Here is a 22076-nt window from a genome sequence, read left to right on the forward strand (position 1 = left end):
TGTTGTTAGGTGCCGTGAAGTCGATTCTGACTCACAGCAACCCTGCGTACAACAGAACAAAACACCGCCAGCTCCTGTGCCACCACAGTTGTTGCTGTGCTTGGGCCCATTGTTGCAGCCGCTGTGTCAGTCCATCTCTTTGAGGGTCTTCCTCTTTTTCACTGACCCTCTACTTTACCAAGTATGGTGTCGTTCCCCAGGGACTGACCCCCTTGACAACATGTCCAAAGTATGTGAGACATAGTCTCGCCGTCCTTGCTTCTAAGGAGCATTCTGGGTGTACTTCTCCTAAGACAAATTTGTTCGTTCTTTGGGCAGCCCATGGTATATTCAATATTCTTCACCAACACCACAATTCAGAGGTGTCAATTCTTCTATGGTCTTCCTTATTCATTGTCCAGCTTTCGGATGCATATCAGGCTGTCGAAAACACTATGGCCTGGGTCAGGCATACTTTAGTCCTCAAGGTGACATCTTTGCTTTTCAGTACTTTAAAGAGGTCTTTTACAGCAGTTTTTCACAACGCAGTGCGTCTTTTGATTTCTCGACTGCTGTTTCGATGAGTATTGATTGTGGATCCAAGTAAAATGAAATCCTTGACAACCTCAATCTTTTCTCTGTTTCTCATGATGTTGCTTATTGGTCCAGTTGTGAGAATATTTGTTTTCTTTATGTTGAAGTGGAATCCCTACTGAAGGCTATGGTCTTTGATCTTCATTAGTAAGTGCTTCAAGTCGTCTTCACTTTCACCAAGCAAGGTTGTGTCATCTGCATAATGCAGTTTGTTAATGAGTCTTCCTCCAATTCTGATGCCCTGTTCTTCATCATATAGTCCAGCTTCTCAGATTATTTGTAAAATTATTTAATTGTAAAATAATTAAATATTAAAGTTATATTTTGGTGCAAAATACTCTCTTACAAATTTTTTTATTTATTGTATTTCAGGTCCTATAGATCCTATGTAATTGAAACATAGTACTAAAATGTCAGGGGCTCACATTTCACTTTTTCTGGTTTACATTTAAGCTTTTGAGTTGTGAGTCATAGTGTCTTTGTTTAAAAAAATCTTTTGACTTTGTATCTGTGCAACTAGTTTATTAAATTTATCCTTTGGACAAAAATGTGAGGCAAATGTACTGTGACATGGATGAACCTTGAAAACATATGCTGAGTGAAATAAGTCAGACACAAAAGAACAAATATTGTATTATCCCACTTCTATGAAATATCCAGAATAGGCATACCCATAGAGACAAAAGTTTATTTGTGGTTACTAGGGGCTGGGGGAGGGGGCAGTGGGGAGTTACTGTGTAAGGGGTATGAAGTTTCTACTTGAGGTGATGAAAAACTTTTAGAAATAATGGCGATGGCTGCACACATGGTGAGTATACTAATGTCACTGAATTGTACACTTAAAAATGATTAAAATGATAATTTTTTGATTGTATATATTTTACCACAATAAATGTTTTCGAAATGGTCCACTTAAAATGAGGCACATAATGAAGCATATGCTGGTGGTGTAAATTGCCATCTGCTTTGGGCATATTAGTTGTGAAGAAGATGTTTACTTGCCTACCCAGACCCTCTAGGAGAAAAAGGGCTGGTAGAGAGAATATGGAGGAACTTTTATCTAAAGGTGAATTTAGGATTTCAGGGACTCTTTGACTAAATTACATATTCTCTGACTAATAAGCCCTAAGTCCATCTGCTGAGCTGTGAAATGTACAGTCATTTGAAAAACCTTCAGAGGCTGGGTGAGGATCGCTGCTGTTGCTTCCAAATGCACTTTCCGGCTTTCCTTCTGGACATTTCCCTCTGATGGTTATTTGGAACCAGATACTGACTTGTTGTAAGCCAGGTCAAGATCTTTAGCCAATAAGTGTCAGGTAGTTTTCGGTTCAGGCTGCATAAATTCAAACAAACAAACAAACAAGTAAGAAGTGATTTCAGTCTTGAGTGAGTCAGCCTCCTTGACGGTTTGAGTTAGTGCATGTGTGTAGAGGGTCTGCATTAGAGGCATTCCAGTTGACATGCAAGTGGTTGTCAGAGCAATAAATCGAAAGGGTGTAGCTTATGTCATTATTCACGATAGGGAGCCCAGAGCTAATGCATAAACTGATATTTCTACTAACATGGGGCAAAAGCTAATGTTAGCTTAAAATGATGGCATTTTTCATGTAGGAACTTAAGTTGGCTATATCCATCTCGTTTTAGGGATTTTTCTGTAAGATAAAGTATTTACTGAAGTTTCAATAGACTAGTTACTTCAGTTAACACATGTTGCCATACTGTGGTATAGCAGAAAAAGTACTGACTTCAGAGTGAAAGGACTTGGCTTAAGAAGTCTGTCTTTCATAGGTTTGTGTAACCTTGGACAACTCACCAAGCTTGTCCTGAAGCTCTGTTTTCTCTTCTATAGAATGAGAGTAATTTCCACCCCACAGAGTTACTGTTATCATTAGGGGAGGTAATACATACAAAGTACAGCATAGTTACTGGCATAGTAGACACTCGGTACATGCAGTTGTGATGATTCACATGCAGTCTTAAATCCTGTTAAACTTGGGCTAGTCTTACCATAGGAGCATTGTCTGATGGACGGGGCATGCCTTCAGCTTTAAACCAAGAGGGTCGGTAAAGTCTTACATTCATCTAAAGCTGACTTTAGTTAGAATCCTGCCTGAGAATTTCATAATACACACAGAGCTGTTCGAGAAAAGAGCCACAGATAGTTATGCTTTGTGTTTTGGGGCCTCTTCCAAAAAGAGAAGAGACTTAAACACAATTTGGCAAACAGAGGAAATAGTTTGGCCTTTTAAATGAGCAGCAAGATGAAATATAGCAATATTAATGCACAGGAGGCCTTCAGTAATTAGAAAATATAGTTCAGTTAATCTGCTTCTCGAAGAGGTATTCATTATTTGCTATGATAAATTACAGCATTTAACTCCTAACCTGGCATTTGTCCTGTGTATGTGTATTATGTTTTATCTGTAACAGTTGCTCTTTAAGGTATGCCTCTGTAGTCTCCTGGGTAAAGAAGATTGAGAGAGCATTTGCCATTCTGTGAAACTCTTCTTGTGGCAGAGGCTAAAGTCCTAGGGACGTTGTTTCTGAGCACATAACGTTGGATTTCTGAATTCTACTTTAGTTAGGACGCCTTATGTGATGCGTTTTTTAAAGGCTATCTTTGAAGAAACGTAGCTTTCCATGTTCCTTTCCCAACTCTACCTGAAAAGGGAGATTGTTGGTAGAGAAAAACTTTGTAAAATCTGACTTTTAAAGAGAAGAAGCAACATAAGCTTGTTTTTTTTTTAACTCTGAATGCTCCAGATTTAACCACTCTGTTCATATTCGTATTTCAAGAAAACAAAAAGTAAATGTTTAAATCTCTCCTTTCCACTGTGTTTAAAGTAAAGCGGATCTGAAGTTGCTGCAGGCAGAATACTGTCCTAATTCTAGAAAACAAGTGAATTTATGAGTTTATATCAAGCTCATGTAATTTCAATTTCATATATATATATTTTTTTAATATGCCTAACTTAGTATGTCTTGGTACCTGTGTCTGAAATAGCTATCCCTGCAGTGTATAGGAAGTTGAATAAAAATTCTGACCTTGTAGCTAATGCTGAGGCGGGGGTCATCATGAGTCGGGGCTGACTCAACAGCGACTAACACCAATAACTACAAAGGAGAAACTAACAGGTATCAATGAAAAGAAAGTTTCACAATACCGTATCCCAGAATTATATCAAGAATAACTTCCCTAGACTATAGATAGTAATAGTTACCATTTTAATATTTGGCTTCTTCTATGTAGAATGACAATACATTAGAAATACCTTGTAGTTCAAAGATTTAGTGGCAATTTTAGTAATAATGATAAAAACAATAATAGTACTATCTACCACATTTGAGCACTTCACGTGCAGTGTGTTATTTAATAACGTTTATAGCAATTCTGTTAGCTATTTAGTTATAATAGTGATTGAATAAATGCAGTGGTTTTTTTATACTTTCTCATTTTTAAATTTCTTGAGCTGAAGTCTTAGCTCATTAATTTTCTGTCATCCTTGTTTTCTGATAATGCATTTAAGGTTATAAACCTATCCTTATTTACCGATTATCTCGTTATCCGACATTTTGCATTTACGACAATAGTAAAAAATCTACCTGATGATCTTACACATTAATGAGGTGGTGGGCATGGTGGCAATGGCTGCAGAGTATCCCCTACCTTGAGGAGGGTCTCCCAGCGGCCTCCAGGAAACTGGGTCATGATGCCCTGCACCCTCCACGCTCTTCTGTTGCTTAGGGCACCACATCCAGCTGCCTCTGCTGGTGGGTTCGCCAAGTCCAGCTGCCTTGTGGACAGATGGAGGGTCTGAAAACAGGAAAAATAAAATGCTCCATTTTCACATAACACTGATTTTTACATAACAACCTGGTCTTTGGAACCTAACCATGTCCATAAGTGAGGAGTAGGTGTGTATCTTTTTAAGTATCACTTTAGCCGCATCTCAGAGGTTCTGATATACTCTGCCATTTTTGTGTTTTGTTCCAACTATTTTCATTTTAATTTCTTTGATTCACGGATTATTTACTCTCTTTTTCTTTTGAGAACTGTGAGTTTTTGAAGATAGATCTTTCAGGTCCTTCTAGTTTGAGAAGAAAAACAAATACTAGGGAACAAAAATTGATAATTGGAGAGTTTCTTTTCAGAATATAAATGTATTAAATCGGTAGCTTTCATTTGCTTTTGGCTTTTGTGTAATGGTCCATACCACCTGAAATTTGATGGGGTTTATATCATAAACTCATGTAATTTCAACTTCAAACGTATTTTTTTACATGACTGACTTGGTATGTCTCGGTACCTGCACCTGAGCTATGTATGCCATCAGTTTATGACTCTCTAGTAGCTGTTCTTTTGTTTAATCTTGCCATCTGTCATGATCGTCTTCAGTGCTGCTGACTTGCCATTTTGGTTCTCTCTCTCACTAAGTTTAAAACAACCTATAACTGATCTTGTTCTGAGCCAGTACAAACAAAGCAGTCATGCAAGACTGACGTTATTCTGTCTCTAGGTCTACCATCAGACCGTGCCGCACAGTACCTAGAAGGGCTTATGATAAGGCTCTCTTCTTTAGCTTGTTCTATGATTATCTTGGATCTGTGCAGTCCAACGCAGTAACCACTAACTACATACGGCTATTGAGCACTAGAATTGAGATTATATAATTAAAATTAGTTTTACCTGTTTCTTCTTATTTTATTTAATGTGGCTACTAGAAATTTTTTAATTGAATATGTGGCTCACATTCTATTCCTTTACATAGATCAAAAGGCAGTTGTTCGGCCAGAACGAGGGGATACTGATTGGCTTAAAGTCAGGAAAGGTGTGCGTCAGGGTTGTATTCTTTCACCATACCTATTCAATCTGTATGCTGAGCAAATAATCCGAGAAGCTGGACTATATAAAGAAGAACAGGGCATCAGGATTGGAGGAAGACTCATTAACAACCTGTGTTATGCAGATGACACAATCTTGCTTGCTGAAAGCGAAGAGGACTTGAAGTACTTACTAATGAAGATGAAAGACCACAGCCCTCAGTATGGATTGCACCCCAACATAAAGGAAACAAAAATCTTCACAACTGGACCAATGAGCAACATCATTATAAACGGAGAAAAGATTGAAGTTGTCAAGGGTTTCGTTTTACTTGGATCCACAATCAACAGCCACAGAAGCAGCAGTCAAGAAATCAATCAAAAGACGCATTGCATTGGGTAAATCTGTAGCAAAGGACCTCTTTAAAGTGTTGAAGAGCAAAGGTGTCACCTTGAAGACTAAGGTGCACCTGACCCAAGCCATGGTATTTTTAATATGCATGTGAAAGCTGGGCAATGAATAAGGAAGACCGAAGAAGAATTGATGCCTTTGAATTGTGGTGTTGGAGAAGAGTATTGAATATAGCATGGACTGCCCAAAGAACGAACAAATCTGTCTTAGAAGAAGTACAACCCGAATGCTCCTTAGAAGAAAGGATGGTGAGACTGCGTCTTACATACTTTGGATATGTTGTCAGGAGGGATCAGTCCCTGGAGAAGGACATCATGCTTGGCAAATTACAGGGTCAGCGGAAAAGAGGAGGACCCTCAACAAGGTGGATTGACACAGTGGGTGCAACAATGGGCTCAAGCATAACAATGATTGTAAGGATGGCACAGGACCGGGCAGTGTTTTGTTCTGTTGTGCGTAGGGTCACTATGAGTTGGAACTGACTCGACGGCACCTAACAACAGCAACAAATCTTTGTTTTGCGTTTAACAAAAGCATTAGGCTAATATCACAATGTACAACTGGAGGAAAGCTTTCTCCTTAGCTTCTGCACTAAAATCCTCTGGAGAAGCAAGGCCCAGATAATACTTCTTGGTTTGTAGTGTCCAGGTATCCTGCACAAGGTTTTGGTAAAGCAGGAGCGATGCTGGTACATGTTTTCTGGCTGAAGAAAGCAGCCAAAACCCAGATCACCCACAGAGAATACTCTTATCACTCTTGATTCCACAGGTCGGTTCGATATATGTGAAAGTTTTAAGATTTCATCCTAATCATCTTCCTGCTTCTTAGACATACAGTTTTTTCATAAAGCTAGAACCAGGAAAACCTGCTTAAAAAGTTCATTTTGTCCGAAGGGACCAAGGGAACAGGAACAGATGGGATAGACTGCTTGGCAGAGGGTAAGGATGGCAACACAGGAGTTAGCTTCCCCTGATCTGCTTCCTGCTCCAAAAGGCCTTTCCACTTCTCAATGGCAGGTACAGGAAGTGAGGAGTTGCACAAGAAATCAGAGTTCTATCACACTTCTTGTATATTGGATTTATTCTGTATTGGATTTCAGATTCTTATGTTTTTGCCTAACCTGTTGTAAAAATGGTAGCGCAGCATCGTCTGACCTCCAGCTGCAGAGGGGGAGGACGAGCATCATCAGCGTCAGCCCAAAGCTGATTCCTATGACGTGGAGGTCAGACGTACTACCTTCTAACCTCTTTACCAGCTCTGACACCAGCCGTCCCTACCACAGCACTCTCTGCTTCTCTGCTGGGTTCCATATTTTGTTGCAGTGGCCACACAGAACTCATAGACCATACTCACAGTTGCGGACTTTATTCGGGAAGTAGCAGGTTACAATTCAGGATCAGTTCTTCGGTCAGGACAGCCTCTTCTCAGCAGTGCCTGCAAGCAGGCCCCTCTCTGGCTCTTGGCCCATCAACCCCTTGGTCCTTTGGCCTGGCCTCAGCCCTGCTCGGGTAAGTGTTTCAAAGCTCTTTAGCTCTACCAGTAAGTGCCCAGAGGCACCCCATTCTGCCAATAAGCTGCAGCCCGAAGGTGCTCGGCTCTCTGGCTCTGTGGGTTGGCAAGCCGAGCTCTGCCGACAGGTGCCCTGGAGGTACTCCACTCCACTCCGCCAGCAAGCCTCCTGCCTGAGGGTGCTCAGCTTTCTTGCTCTGTGAACTGGGAAGCCCGCCATGCTGTCTCCTGCCAGTATTCTGGTTCTGCTGTCTCTGCTGCCGCTGTTTCCCTGTCACTGCTTCTTGCCGTCTTGCGCCATCTCCAGTGTTACAACTCTCTTTCTCTGTCTTCTGGATCTAGGAGGTTCTCAGCACAGAAATCCTGGGTCCAAAGGACACATTCCACTCCTTGCTCTTCTTTCTTGGTGATAGTGAGGTACCCGCTTTCTGCTTTCTGGCTCTGGGATGGCTCATTTTAAGCTTAGCAGGATGGCAAAACTGACCAATCTCCTCATTAGGGTTCCATATGCCTTATTTGCATGGCCCCACCTCTATATGGGTGCCATTCACCTTATTTACATTATTATTATTAGCAAGCTGTCCAGTCCCCTTGGTAAGCCACAACACCTTGTTTGCATAGCCCCACCCAATCATTTGGTGGGAGTTACAAGACCATGGCAAGAAAGGTCATATAAAAATGCTCCATCACACCACATGTGTGTTATTAGACTTCGAGCTTCTTGAGGACAGGACAAAGCATTAGACATCTTTATATTACCTGGAAGGTACAACAACCTCAACAACAATAAAATTGTAGTTAACCTGTGCTGCTCAACCTTTTTGCTATTACATTTAGAAAACACTAATGTTTATATCAGAAGGAATTCTAGCTACCAAATAATTATGTTATTCCATATGACTCTTTTGTACAAATTACAAAATTAGTGTCCCTTTCTGAAGATACTTTACTGCCATCTGTTGGAAAATTGTTATAACAAAAATACAGACCTGTAACAAAAACTTGGAGATGAATGGTGTGCCCACCCCACATTGTTCAGTGTACAGTCTGCTCAGCTGTACATGTAGCTCTGAGACCACCCCAACAGTCCACTTGGCGACCCTGTGAGCTGAGGGAATCAATATTTCGGTAAACCTCAGCTCATGAAGGCACGTCAGTGTGTCTTGGGAAACCGCGTTCCACGCTAAGGACTGAAGCCTCACGGCACCAGTAACTCAGTGAAGTGGAATTCTTATACGCCCAGTTTTTCAGGGGACCAAACTGAGGCCTAGAGGTTTGAACAGCTGGTCCAGGATCATACATCTATCGGGTGTCAGAGTTTACAACAACCTATAAGTGACTTTGACTTTAGGCAGTGAGACTGCTGTTAAAAAAATCATACTAAGTCAATAACAGAAATTGAAGTTTACTTAATATAAGATTTGCATTGGGTAACATTTCTACTAGAGTCAAAAATGTTCTGAAGGGGAGAAGGACATCCAAAATGCTAATACCACATCTTATCAGCATTTCCATGAAAAAAGGGCAGGAAGAGAACTGGTAAACAACTTGTGGTCAGGAAGAATTTCATACCGCCTTCATTGCCTTGAACAGTTGAGTAATCACTGGTTTACCCTGAACCATAGCTCCCAGTCTGACCTCTGGAGCCTCTCTTCCCTGAAACTGACTGAATTCTTTAAAAAACACAATGCCCAAGGCAAAAAGGTCTTACTAGTTTATCTAGACCACTGTTTGACTCAAAGCTAACTTAGAAAACCATTTTCTTCAAGGCTCAAGGTTCAAAAGGACAACTAAGGGCAAGTGGCCTGGGTGGGTCACCCCACTCCACATATCCAGAAATCTCAATTCCGGGAGAATTAAAATGGTTTCTCACTATAGAGCCTGGGATCTAAACCACAGCAGTATACGCCTCTGACAAAAAATAAACCCGTTGCTGTTGAGTTGATTCCAACTCACGGTGGCCTCGTATGTGTCTGCCCACACATAGGTAGAACTGCTCCATAACGGTTTTCAGTGGCTGGCGTTTCCGAAGTAGACCTTTCTTCCAAGGTGCCTGTGGGTGGACTCTTAACTGCTAACCTTTTGGTTAGCAGCCTAGCACGTAACAGTTTGTGCCACCCAGGTGTGTCTCTCCTCTTACAAACTTCTGTTAAACCATATAGGTTGCTGCAGTTTCCAAGCCCTTTTGCTATTCCCATCCCAGCCCACTAAATTGATTCCGACTCATAGCGACCCTAAGAGAACTGCCCCATAGGGTTTCTAAGGCTGTAATCTTCATGGCAGCAGACTGCCCACATCTTTCTCCTGCGGAGCAGCTAGTGGGTGGGTTCAAACTGCTGACCTTTCGGTTAGTAGCAGAGTGCTTAGCCACTGCACCACCAGGACTCCTATGAGAATCTATAGCTATAGTCTTTTAGGTTTTAGCAAAGGAAAAGGAATTTGCGCTTTCTTTGGCCAGTCCTTGTTTCTGTTGAGTGCTGTCCCTTCTCTGTATTTCAGAATTACCTCCTGTCCTCCCACCACCTCTACTGAACTGCTACCAGCTTGGTGGCTTGTCTGGGCTCTCACTCATCTAGGTCCCCTCCCTCGGCTAAGGCTACTAGGACTACCCGCCTTCCTTCTGTGCCCATTCCTTTCTATAACCCCACCTCTTTTTGAACCCTTAATTGCTGTTCTCCCCTCCAACATTTTCTCTCCAAATTATCTTACTTACTATCCCATTTAGAAGGAAAGTACCTCAGGGCAGGGATTGCCTTGTTATGTTGTGAGGCAGTATCTAAAGTGCTCTATAAATTAGCATCTGTAGGGAGTTTTCTACATACTAATTATTATTATTGAAATACAAAAATGCTTTCTGAGCCATGAGGAAGCATCCTAGGAGATTAGTCTAATTGCCTGTACATGTTTTTTAAAAAAGAAGAAAAGCCTTTCCTCCTGCCTAAGTGAGCTATCAGAGGCTCAGAACTGTAGCCAAAATCCCTGGACTCAGTCCGAACTGTTGTTTCAATGCTTTTATATTAATTCAGAGAGCCATATTTGAAAGACAGTGAAATAGGGTCCTGTTGGTCACTGGAGCTATTTATGCTGGTCAGAAAGGCAGGGATGGCCCCAGAGCCTGCCTTTGGTTTGCTTTGGCCCAGAATCTTTTTTTTTTTTTTTTTTCTTAGTGGCATTTATGGTTAAAGTCCACAGGATTCATTTCTAAGGGAGATTTAAAGTAAATTTCTTTTATGTTAAGTTTATGTAGATGTTTACTGCCAGAGTGAATCAATATTTTTATTAGCATTTTATGATGCAAATGGGGAGGCTTTTAAGACCTGTTGAATTTTAATGTAGACATATATGTCAGAAGGACTCATTTATGAAACTATTGATCCTTTTCCAATGCTTGCTTTGAGCATATACCTACAAAAGTAGTTAGTGAGACAGTTTCTGTCTATATAAATAACTTGCTTTAAAAATCTTTACATTAGAACTTGTTGATCTGATTTAAATATTTCTGGTTTTCCTGAATGTGAGATGTAATAGCTTGATTAATAATTTAATGAATGTCCCTTTATGAAAGAAATGCTAGTCAAAATAAACTGAAATGACTTTAAATGATCAATCGAAGTTACTTGTAAATCTAAAACAGTGGAAATTTTTCAAAGAAAAGAAGCCTGTTTATCACTCACGTGAGTGTCTGTCCGTGACTGAGGAGACAGTATAAGGACACGGCCTTGTTGTGTTGTCCCGCCGTGTGTAATCTAATTGACTGGGCATGTTCAAGATGGAGCCACTGACCCTTTGCTTTCTGCAGTACACCCTGCTCAGCCGAGGACACGGTCTCTCTGAGCCATGTGGCTCTTACTGACACTTGGCTTTTGATGATAAATACAGAGTCAGCTGAATCTGAAAAGAAGCCCTGCTCATTTTTAGATGATTAACTCACTTTGGAGACCTGATTATTTTCTTTCCCCGGGGTACACAGTGATATCTTGTTGTTCTGGTGGACACTTTGTGCCTTTATAGAGCTTAGCCTTCTAGAGATAAAGCCCAGGTATACACCTCCCATATGCTGGATACAGTTATAGGATTCAAGCTGCAGAAGAGCTGGGGGATCATCTAGTCCAGTGGTCCTCAAATCTGGCTGCACATTGGAGTATCCTGGGGAGGTTTTCCAAAAAAACACCAGTCCCAGCCAGGGCTATACCTCCTCTGTTTACAACTGGGAAAACTGAGGCCCAGGAGGGAAATTGTGCCAACACACAAAGAGGTGCTGTGTAAAATCATAGCATAAGGTGGCAATGACATTATTGCCAGATCCCAGTTGAAATGCTCTTGTTTTGAAAGGAGCAGTTTTTAAATTAGCCCAGGTGCAGTGCAGAAAACAAGGTGGGGCCAGCTGACACTGTCATTGGCTTTGATGTATCTTCCCTGTAATAAAACAGCATGACACAGCCACCTTCAATGCCTTCCATGTGTTGTTCATATTAAGGAGGGACTTTACTGTCAGTTGTGACAAAACCAAAGTGTCAATCTGGCTACATGGTAAGGGCACTCCCTACCCAAGCCAGGGCTTAGTTCATTTTGTGTGTGGGTAAAGCTTTTTAATTGAAGCTTTAATTTTACCTAGTAAACAGAAAGGAGTGGCTAAGCTCTTTTAATTAAGTCCTTATTAAATCAGTTTTCCGTGAAGATAGTGAGTTTTAATTTTTAAACACAGATACTCTAAAAATTTTAGTTAAGGGGATAGAGAGCAGCAGTCAGTCGTCATTTCTTCGACATTCTGATTTTTGGGAGTAGGGGAAGGAAGAGGTCTAAACATCATCACCAGCATTTGCTTAGAAACTAGTGTGTGGGGGCTGCTTTCTGTTAGGCTTTGGAAATACAAAGGTTCAGCCCATGCCTTGGAAAAGTTTGCTATTTATTTAGAGAGTGTGTGTGTGTATCTGTCTATTATGTGTATATAATATGAAGTTTAATAAATATACCCTAATCATAATTGCCATTTTAATAAATGTCCTTCTGTGAGAAAGCAAACAACTAAGTCAAAATATATGTGAGTATGTGTGTTTCTATGTTAATATGCAGCGTGTATATTGTGGATGGGTATATATAGCCTGTGTGAGTTGGGGAGTGATATCCAAATGAGTGGCACAGACAAGAAGCACTACCTCACAGATCGTTGTGAGATTAGGTGAGACAGCTGGTGTAAAGTGCTTAGCACAGTGGCGGGTACATAGTGAACGCTCAGTGTTCCCAGCTACATACGTATAAGCATTAGGTGGCAGTGAAGTCAGAGGAAAAAGAGGACTGTGGGTAGGGAGGATCAGGGAATGAGAAAAGTATAATTTAAATAATACATATTGCTTCTCTCTTTTTTTAATTTAAAATCTCTTTTTTTAAAAAAAAGACTTGAATTGCTAATAGCTTTGGAAAGTGTTATATAAATACATATTAATGGTATGGTATCTTTTGTTTTAGGAACTTTATATTGCCGTAGGAATATCCGGAGCCATCCAACATTTAGCTGGGATGAAAGACAGCAAGGTAACTATATACAACAGTAACGAGGGTTAAGAGGAAATGTTTTCATTTTAAAAGATTTGGGTTTCACTGTGTGTTTTCCGCGTAGTTACATAGTATGTAGTTGGACCATTGACCTTAACACAGATCTGGGAACCGAAAGAAATAGAGGCCACTGTTCACTGCCTGAAAATGTACCGTTGGTAGGAGAGGCAGTGCTGTGTCATGGAAAGAGGCCTGACCCTGAATCCCAGCGTCACCTCTAGCTAACTGCATGGCGTGTTCTATCTGCACCTCAGTTTCTTCACCTGCCTGGTGGGAGTGTGCAGTCATGATCTCTAAAGTCCCTTTCAGCTCTGATAATCTGTGGGTAAAACACGTGGGCCATATACAACTTTGATGAGGTTCTGACCACCTAATTGGTTTATGAGGTCGTGCTTCCTGCTTATCTCTCTGTCTGCTTCACCCGGTCTCCTCACACTTCCACCCTCATACAGCAGTAGGATTGTTCTTCTTGGATTGGCACCAAAGTGTGACCAGCACATTTTGGGTTGGAACATCAAGACATCTTAATATCTTAGTAATTGTCAAAAATACAGCGTATAGAGGAAACACTCGATTTTAACGTGCTACTTGGACTATATCTAGAAGTCCTGTGTAATGACTCTGAACATATATTACAGAATATGACACATTAATTCATGCATAACAGTGTACAGTTTGAATTATGAACTTAGTCTTTCATGAAGTCAGGGATGCCTCTGACACTCCTGCATTTATCCATTCAGGTGGAAGCTTGCTGTAAAGGGTAATAAAACTTTTAACAGGTTTAACTTCTAACTTGAAGAAATGCATGCACTACCCCCTTGTAGCCTCTAAATGAACTGGCCCGAAACTAGTCAGATTTCACAGTTGGATGGCAGGTTTCTTTACTGAGCTATGAAAACAGCAGTGCCAAAAGGGAAAATGTTATTGCTGCATTAAAGCGAAAAAAAAAAAAAAAAAAAAAAAACACCCTCCAACACCAGCAGCCTTAAAATATATTTTTTAGCAGGACCAGTTCAGACATATCTAGAATTCTGCTTCTCTAAGATAGAAGATTCTGCCTGCCAAGAAGATCCTGGTGAAAAGTTGTATCCCAGGCCAACAGGGATAGATTGGGGGAGGGAAGGACTAGACAGTATATGCTAAAGCAAATAGGGGATGTTGAAGTGAGGAGACCAGTGTTGGGGGACAATCCATTAGAATAAGCTTGAGCCAAGACTTTGTCCCTCCATCCCCTCAACAAACATTTATTAAGCGTGGTCCTTGTACTAGATGCTCAGGATACTTAAATGAAAAAGACATTGCCCCTCCCCTTGCCATTTTATGTGGGTCACAGGATAATCTCCAACTGTAATTTTGGTTAAGCTCTAAAATGGGTTATTAGGATCATTGCTTTAAGTCTGATAGTTGCATTACTTACAAGCTACAATTTTAATTAACATTGTGGCATAGTGGAAGGAATATAAGAAAGAATTGTATCAAATGAGTCGATGTAAATGAAAGCACTTTTTGAACTATATACATATTAATATGGTTGAATACAACCTGTGAGTTTAAAAACTCTAAAAAGAGGAAGCATATGAGCCATAATGAGATATTAGGAGAGCTCTAGGGTATAAGCAAGACTCGATCATAGTTATTTACAGTTGAGAATCAGGAATATTATTTTAGTAATCTGAAAAACAAGTACCTTAGTGATTCTTTGCCCCTACTGTTAATGTGCTGTTTCTTTAAAATTAACTTTTATATAGTGGGTGAGAAAGCTTTCAGATGGCTGTACTGAAGATGTTTGGCTGGGGGGGGGCTCCAGAAGAATCATTAACCATCATTAATTAAATAAAGCTCTGCTAGTAGCCGTGAAGCAGGCTGTACATTCCCAGAAGAGAAGTACCTCAGTGCAGATCAGTGCCTGTGATTCGAAATGTTTGTTCTTGTGACTTTGGATTTGAGGCTTATATTTGAAACCATTGTTTATTGTCTCTGTCCATGGTGTCATATACATATGGCTTGTTTCTTGGATTGACAGTTAATCACTGTGCCCCAGTCTCAGATATTCTGGAATATTCTGCCCCTGCAAGAAAAGTACGCATATGTCGTGCAGCCTATATTTTAAGTCAGTGTATCAAAATACTTTGCAAATGTGTTTCAGCTGTTTTCATGAGATACAGTAACAAGCAGGTAGAAACTTAATTTTACTTCTAGAGATTTCAATTATTATGTTCTGTTATCTATTGAGATAAATTAATACACATTAAAGTCAAAACTCTTAATTTTACTTTAATTAAAATGGTGTTAGAAGCATCTATGGGGAATGCCAAACTATATGTAATATATAAATAAGTCCTATGTCAATAAAAGAATGATTGGTAAACACAGCACCTTTTTTTTTGTAATTGTGCTTTAAGTGAAAGTTCATAGTTCAAGTCAGTTTCTCATATAAAAACTCATACACATACCCATATGACCGTAGCTGTTCTCCTTATAATGTGACAGCACACTCCTTCTCTCTGCCCTGTATTCCCCATGTCCACTCAACCGGCTCCTGTCCCCTTCTGCCTTCTCATCTCAACTCTGGACAGGAGCTGCCCATTTAATCTCATATATCTACTTGAGCCGAGAAGCACCCTCTTCACCAGTATCATAGTCCAGTCTAATCTTTGAAGAGTTGGCTTCAGGAATGGTTTTAGTTCTGGGCTAACAGTCCAGGGGCCATGTCTTCTGCGATCCCTCCAGTCTAAGACCATCAAGTCTGTTTGTTTTTTTTTTTTTTTTAACTAGAATTTGAGTTCTGCACCCCAGTTTTCTGCTGCTCCATCAGGGACTCTCTGTTGTGTTCCCTGTCAGGGTGGTATTGGTGGTAGCCAGGCACCATCTTCTGGTCTCAGGCTGATGGAGCCTCTGGTTTATGTGGCCCTTTCTGTCTTTTGGAAACCCTGGTGGTGTAGTGGTTAAGTGCTATGGGTGCTAACCAAAGGGTCAGCAGTTCAAATCCACCAGGTGCTCCTTGGAAACTCTATGGGGCAGTTCTGCACTGTCCTATAGGATTACTATGAGTCGGACTCGACGCTACGGCAACGGGTTTGGTTTTTTTTTCTTTCTTTCTGGTTTTTCTGTCTTTTGGGCTCATATTTTCTTTATGTTTTTTTGGTGTTTTTCATTCTCCTTTGCCACAGGTGGGTTGGGACCAATTGATGCATCTTAGATGGCCGCTTGCTAGCTTTTAAGATCCCAGATGCCACTCGCCAAAGTGAGATGCAGAATATTTTCTTCATAAATTTTGTTATGCCAGTTGACCTAGATGTCTCCTGAAACCACGATTCCCAGACCCCTGCTTCTGCTATTCTGTCCCTCCAAGTGTTTGGTTGTATTCAGGAAACTTATTAGTTTTTGATTTAGTCCAATTGTGTTGACTTCACCTGTATCACACAGCACCTTTTTGAGTGATTATTTCTCCTTATGCTTTTAATAAGCTGTTGTTATACCTTTAACATTAAAAAAAAATTAGATAAGAGAAACTTTTGCTTGTTTTATTACATATGTTTGTCGCATACATAAAGACGTAAAATCTTTTATTTTAAGGTTCTCTTTTATGAACAGGTTGACTAGTTAGCCTTTATATTCTTAGAACAGACAAAAGATAATAATTTTAAAACAACAAGCAATATGGAGTATGTGGAGATGGAAGTAGTTGGAGGTACAAAGGTTGTGAATTAGGGTGGAATTGTTACTTTTTTATCTAAGATCAAACTTTTTTTCATAAGTCAAAAAAGAACTTTTAGAAAAAATAACGATTTTAGAAAACAGTTTGGCAGTTCCTAAAAAAGTTAAATATAGAATTACCATATGACCCAGCACTTCCACTCATAGATGTATACCCAAAAGAATGGAAAGCAGGGACTCAAACAGATGCTTTTACACCAGAGTTGCAGTACTAGTCATGTTAGCCAAAAGGTGGAAATAACCTAAATGTCTCTTAACAAATGTATGGATAAACAAAACATGGTATATGCACACAATGGGCTGTTATTCAACCAAACAAGGGAACGAAGTTCTAAACATCTATGACATGCATGTACCTTGAAAACATTATGCTAAATAAAATAAGCCAGACACAAAAGGGCAAGTATTAGTCATTAAGAGCTCAGTTGCTAACCAAAAATGTCAGCAGTTCGAACCCATCAGCCGCTACTTGGAAACCCTATGGGGCAGTTCTACTCTGTCCCGTAGGATCACTATGAGTCAGAATCAACTCGAAGGCAACAAGTTTGTTTTTTTTTGTTGTTGTTGCCGTTCTTGTTAGGAAACCCTGGTGGCGTAGTGGTTAAGTGCTATGGCTGTTAACCAAGAGGTCGGCAGTTCGAATCCACCAGGCACTCCTTGGAAACTCTATGGGGCAGTTCTACTCTGTCCTATAGGGTCGCTATGAGTCAGAATCGACTCGATGGCAGTGGGTTTGGTTTTTAGGTTTTGTTCTTGTTATAGTAAATATCTAGAATAGGCAAATGCATAGAGAAAAAGTAAATTAGAGATTGCATGGGTTGGGGAAGGGAAGATAGGAAGTTATTGCTAAAGGGGTAGGGAGTTTGTGGTAATGAAAAGGTTTTGGAAATAAATAGTGATGGTTGTACAACACTGTGAATATAATTAATATCACTGAATTATACACTTAAAAATGGTTAAAATGGAAAATTCTATGCTATATGTATTTTGTCATAATAAAAAAAATAATGATTTTAAAACCTTTTTAATACTGAGATGAGCTGGGGGTGGGGGTGGGAGATAATTTTGTTATGTTCCAACCCAGAAATTTCTAATAAATTTAGAATATTGGCACAGATGCACCAAATGAATCTTACTTGGTAGATATTTTTAAGAATATCAATTTGTTGTAAGAAGAGTTAAAATAGAACCGTTAATCTATGTGGTGTGTGATTTCTTGATAAAGGCTAACTCCTTTTATTTATTTATTTTTTATTTCACAGACCATTGTAGCCATTAACAAAGACCCAGAAGCTCCAATTTTCCAAGTGGCAGATTATGGAATAGTTGCAGATTTATTTAAGGTAAGCTGGCCTTGAGAGAGATGGCAGTTATCTAGATTGTCATCCAAGAACCACTCAGAGTTGGTCAGGAATGAAACTATTATAGTAAATCATTTTGTGTGTGTGTGTATGTGTCTGCCGGTATATGTATACACACTATTAATGTATGTACACAATTTTGACCTGCTTAAAATGAAGTTACCCTAGTAGATACATGCTGTTTATAGAGTAGTCTAATTTTCTTCTTCAGCAAGAGTTCAAATTGCTTTTAAAAGATCCAAATGGCTCTTGGTATCACCTGTACTCTGCTAGTATTACAATGTGAAGTGACTCAATTAAGTATAACCTAGAATTGTATTTGGCAGGTACCTTAAAGAAATTCACATCAAACCCCCTCATCCAGGAATCTGCCGAGGATGCTGTAGCTTCTCAGGGCAAGAGTGGGGTCTCGAGTCCAGCTGATTTGACTCAGCAGGTTTGCTTGCTTGCTGTGTTTAAGAGTTAAGGACTTCCTAACATGATGAATGTAGGGAAGAACACTTATTTCCTACTCCTTAAACTCTCCACTTTTTAGGTATTCTTTCTATCCTGCCGCTGCCCTTGTATTTCTCCACGGGAGAAATGGCTTATTTGATTAGTGATATTGATGAGCACTTTATAGTATTTGGCCCCATTTAAAGGTCACAGCTCATGCGCAGCTTGGCCTATTTCCCACCCCCCCCCATCCCACCCCCCGGCCTGCCTATGAGCTTCTTGATTACCTTGTGCAGAAATCACTTACACAGGAACTGACTCTCTGAAAGTATACAATCCTGAGAGAAGTGGGTTTGCTGGAGTGAGGATCTCCTCACATAAAACCACTACAAGGGCCTGCGGGCCTCAGTGGAAAGGCTTCAGCCTGAGAACAGAGCTGGGGTGGTCCCCCCAGCAAGAGTATTGGCCCATTACTGTGCCTTCACCAGCACTGTACATACATGATCCAGATGAACTCGTGAGCTGTACCTTAAGAGCACATCTGTACTCTGAAGGCTGTCTTCATGCCCAGTGAAGGGTGGAAGGAGGACCCTTCAGCAGCTCAGCAATGGCCCAGCCTGCAGGCAAGGACTAGGGTAGGCTGGTACTCTGGGTCAGTGTGGACCATCCTTCGCTTCAGGAGGCTAGATCTTGCCTTGGGAAGAAGATTGCCCCTTTTCAGTGAACCTAAAATCTTATAATCTGAAATTTGGGGTTCAGGTAGGTCAGGTACTCCTGTTGCCTGACTAAAGTGTATAAGAACAAACAGTAATGGCAATCATTTGGCTACTAAGATGTCCCAGTGTGAGGGGAAGCTGGTGTGAAAAAGAGAAATTTTTGTGTCTCTATACAAGGATAACTTTGTTCAAGTAGGAAGCATTTAGTTCCAGTGAGGTGAGGATAGAGGGGTAAAGATTCTTTTTATCTAAAAGTAAAATGAAATACTTGTTTAACAGCAACAGTGTACCATGTTAACATGTTTGTAGGCAGGCATCTACTGTAGTTGCCTTTTTTCCCTCAAGAATATATTAATAATTTATAAGTAATTTTGTTTATTTTAAGGAATGTTTGTCTACTTCGCCTTGTGTCCTGTGTATTCCAGCTCATGTGGGGGTTTACAAATAAAATGATGGAACCGTGAACAGTTGGAAATTTGTAATGTGTCTCCAGTGGACTACCTGCCTTGGGGCAGGAGCATCTCTAGAAATTACTGATGGGATGGTATCCCACAGCACACACAATGCCACCTGCTGTAAGGACAGCTCCCAGGTTTGGCGTGTGTGTGTGTGTGTGTGTGTGTGTACTTAAACAGGTATCTCGGTGAGAGCCCTAAGAGAGCAAAAGTGGAAAGGGACCTCAAAACTCACCCAACCAGCTGATTTCCAGCCTGAGGCTCTCAAGCTATTTTTGGCGTTTTAAGAAGCCCGGTGTTGAGAGACTGTAGACTGTAGAAAGACCTTTTGGACTAAGACATCGCATTTCTTTGCTTTAGCTAGAATTAAATGAAGGCAGTGACTATCTCATGCTGCTTAGAAGTTATATATGTCTTTGATTAATATGGTAGGAGAAAAGTTAATTAATGCAGTTTGTGAAAAAACTAATTAAAAATTGTGAAAATTTTATTTAAAGTACTGGTAATGTTGCAGCTTCCCATTTGTTACTACGTGAGTAACAACAAGCCATATGCATCCTTTGTCTACGTTGTCTGCGTCCCAGAGAAATGTGATCTAAGGAAATTACTCTGCAGGTTATCAGCACAACTGTTCTCTATCTCATCACCCTGCCTTTCTAGCTGGTCAGGTCCTACAGCCACGTCGTTCACCACTACTCTTATCCCTAGATGAAGTGCAGCAAAAAGAACCGCACCTTTTGACAGACTTTAGGAAACTAGACAGTACCCATCAGACCATTTTCTCAGCTGAAATCAGAATTAGGGTGTTGTTACTCTGACACACATGGAGTCGCCTTGAGTAGGAATCGACTCGACAGCAAATGGTGAAAGATGAATGTTACAGTAATTCAGACTGACAGGGTTGCTTAATGAGTATGCTTCTCGCTGGGGCCACTCTTGTCTTTTAAAATCCAATGCTTATAGGTATAACAACATTTTAAAATACAATTATATTTGTGACAAATAATGAGAATTAGCATTATCTATTTTGGATTAAGATCTTAAATAAAGAAAATATAAGTCAGATAATAACTGCAAAGAGGACATTTTTTACACTAAATTTTTGTGTAAACAAATTATAAGCTGTATTACACATCACAAGTATGTATAGTTATAGGCTAATAATTCCCTAGGGGATGCTTTACTCACCAAATTTAATCATGTCTGGAGTAAAAATATAGGCATTTTGTTCTTTAATATTTATTTTGTTTCACTTCACCTTTCAACAATTGTATGAACTAGTTTGAACAAATTTTTTTGTTTTTGTTTTTTTTCCTTATATAACAAATAAACCAAAAAAACCAAACCCATTGTCATTAAGTTGATTCCGGCTTATAGTGGACCTATAGGACAGAGTAGAACTGCCCCATAGGGTTTCCAAGGAGTGGTTGGTGAGTTTGAACTGCCGACCTTTTGGTTAGCAGCCGTAGCTCTTAACCACTGCACCACCAGGGCTCCATGTAGCAAATAAGTACAGCAAATAAGTGCTTTAGTTCAAATCCTGCCTTAGCTGCATACTAGTTAAATTATCTTGGTTATTTACTCTCTGAACATCAACTTCCTCGTAAGTAATACAAATATACTTCCTACCTTACGAGGTTGTAAGGAAGATTAAATGAGATTATACTGTACATAGTACAGTTCGTGACAAATATTAGCCTCCCTGTTTGTCTATGTACCTTCCATAGAGGCTGCTCAATAAATGGTTACTGGAGTTGAAGCAATAGGGCACCACTTGTCTTTTTTTTAAATAGCTTTACTGAGATATAATTTACATACCATAAAATTCACTCTCTTAAAAATGTGCAATTCAGTGTTTTTTAGAATACTCAGAGACTTGTGCAACTAATCACGATCTAATTCTAGAACATTTTCATCACACCAAAAACCATACCGGTTAGCCATCGCTCTCCATTCCTTTCTCCCCCCAGCCCGTGGCAGACTAATCTGCATTCTGTCTCCAGATTTGCCTGCTCCTGACATTTCATGTAACTGTCCCCTTTCACTTATTGTAGTGTTTTCAAGCTTCATGTTGTAGCCTGTATCAGTATTTCATTCCTTTTTATTGTAATAATATCCCATTGTAGGCATATGCCACATTTTATTGATTGATTGATCAGTTGATGGGCATTGGGTTATTTCCACCTTTTGGCTATTACAAATAATGCTGCTATGAAAATTCACATCCACATTTTTGTGTGAATATGTTTTCATTTCTCTTGGGTTTAGAAATTGGAGTGTAATTGTTGGGTCACATGGTAACTCAATGTCCAACATTTTGTAGAACTGCCAGATTGTTTTCCAAAGTGGCTGTACCATTTTACATTCCCACCAACCATATCTGAGGGCTTCAATTTCTCCACGTCCTCTCCAACCCTTGTTACTGTCTGTCTTTTTGATTATATCTATCCTAGTAGGGATGAAGTGGTATCTCATTGTGGTTTTAATTTGCATTTCCCTAATGGCTAATGATGTTGAGCAT

General features: G+C 40.0%; 1 protein-coding gene across 2 annotated transcripts in view; it reads left to right on the forward strand.

Annotated features, from left to right (window-relative positions):
- The window catches only part of ETFA (electron transfer flavoprotein subunit alpha), a 94652-nt gene that overhangs the window by 68704 nt on the left and 3872 nt on the right, over positions 1-22076 (forward strand). For both annotated transcript variants that reach the window (XM_049852869.1, XM_049852868.1), the window contains 2 exons: positions 12782-12847; positions 17851-17931. In XM_049852869.1, coding sequence (XP_049708826.1) covers positions 12782-12847; positions 17851-17931 — 147 coding nt within the window. The remainder of the gene's footprint in view (positions 1-12781; positions 12848-17850; positions 17932-22076) is intronic.

This window comes from Elephas maximus, chromosome 13, assembly GCF_024166365.1.
Source record: "Elephas maximus indicus isolate mEleMax1 chromosome 13, mEleMax1 primary haplotype, whole genome shotgun sequence".
NCBI classification, from domain to species: domain Eukaryota; kingdom Metazoa; phylum Chordata; class Mammalia; order Proboscidea; family Elephantidae; genus Elephas; species Elephas maximus.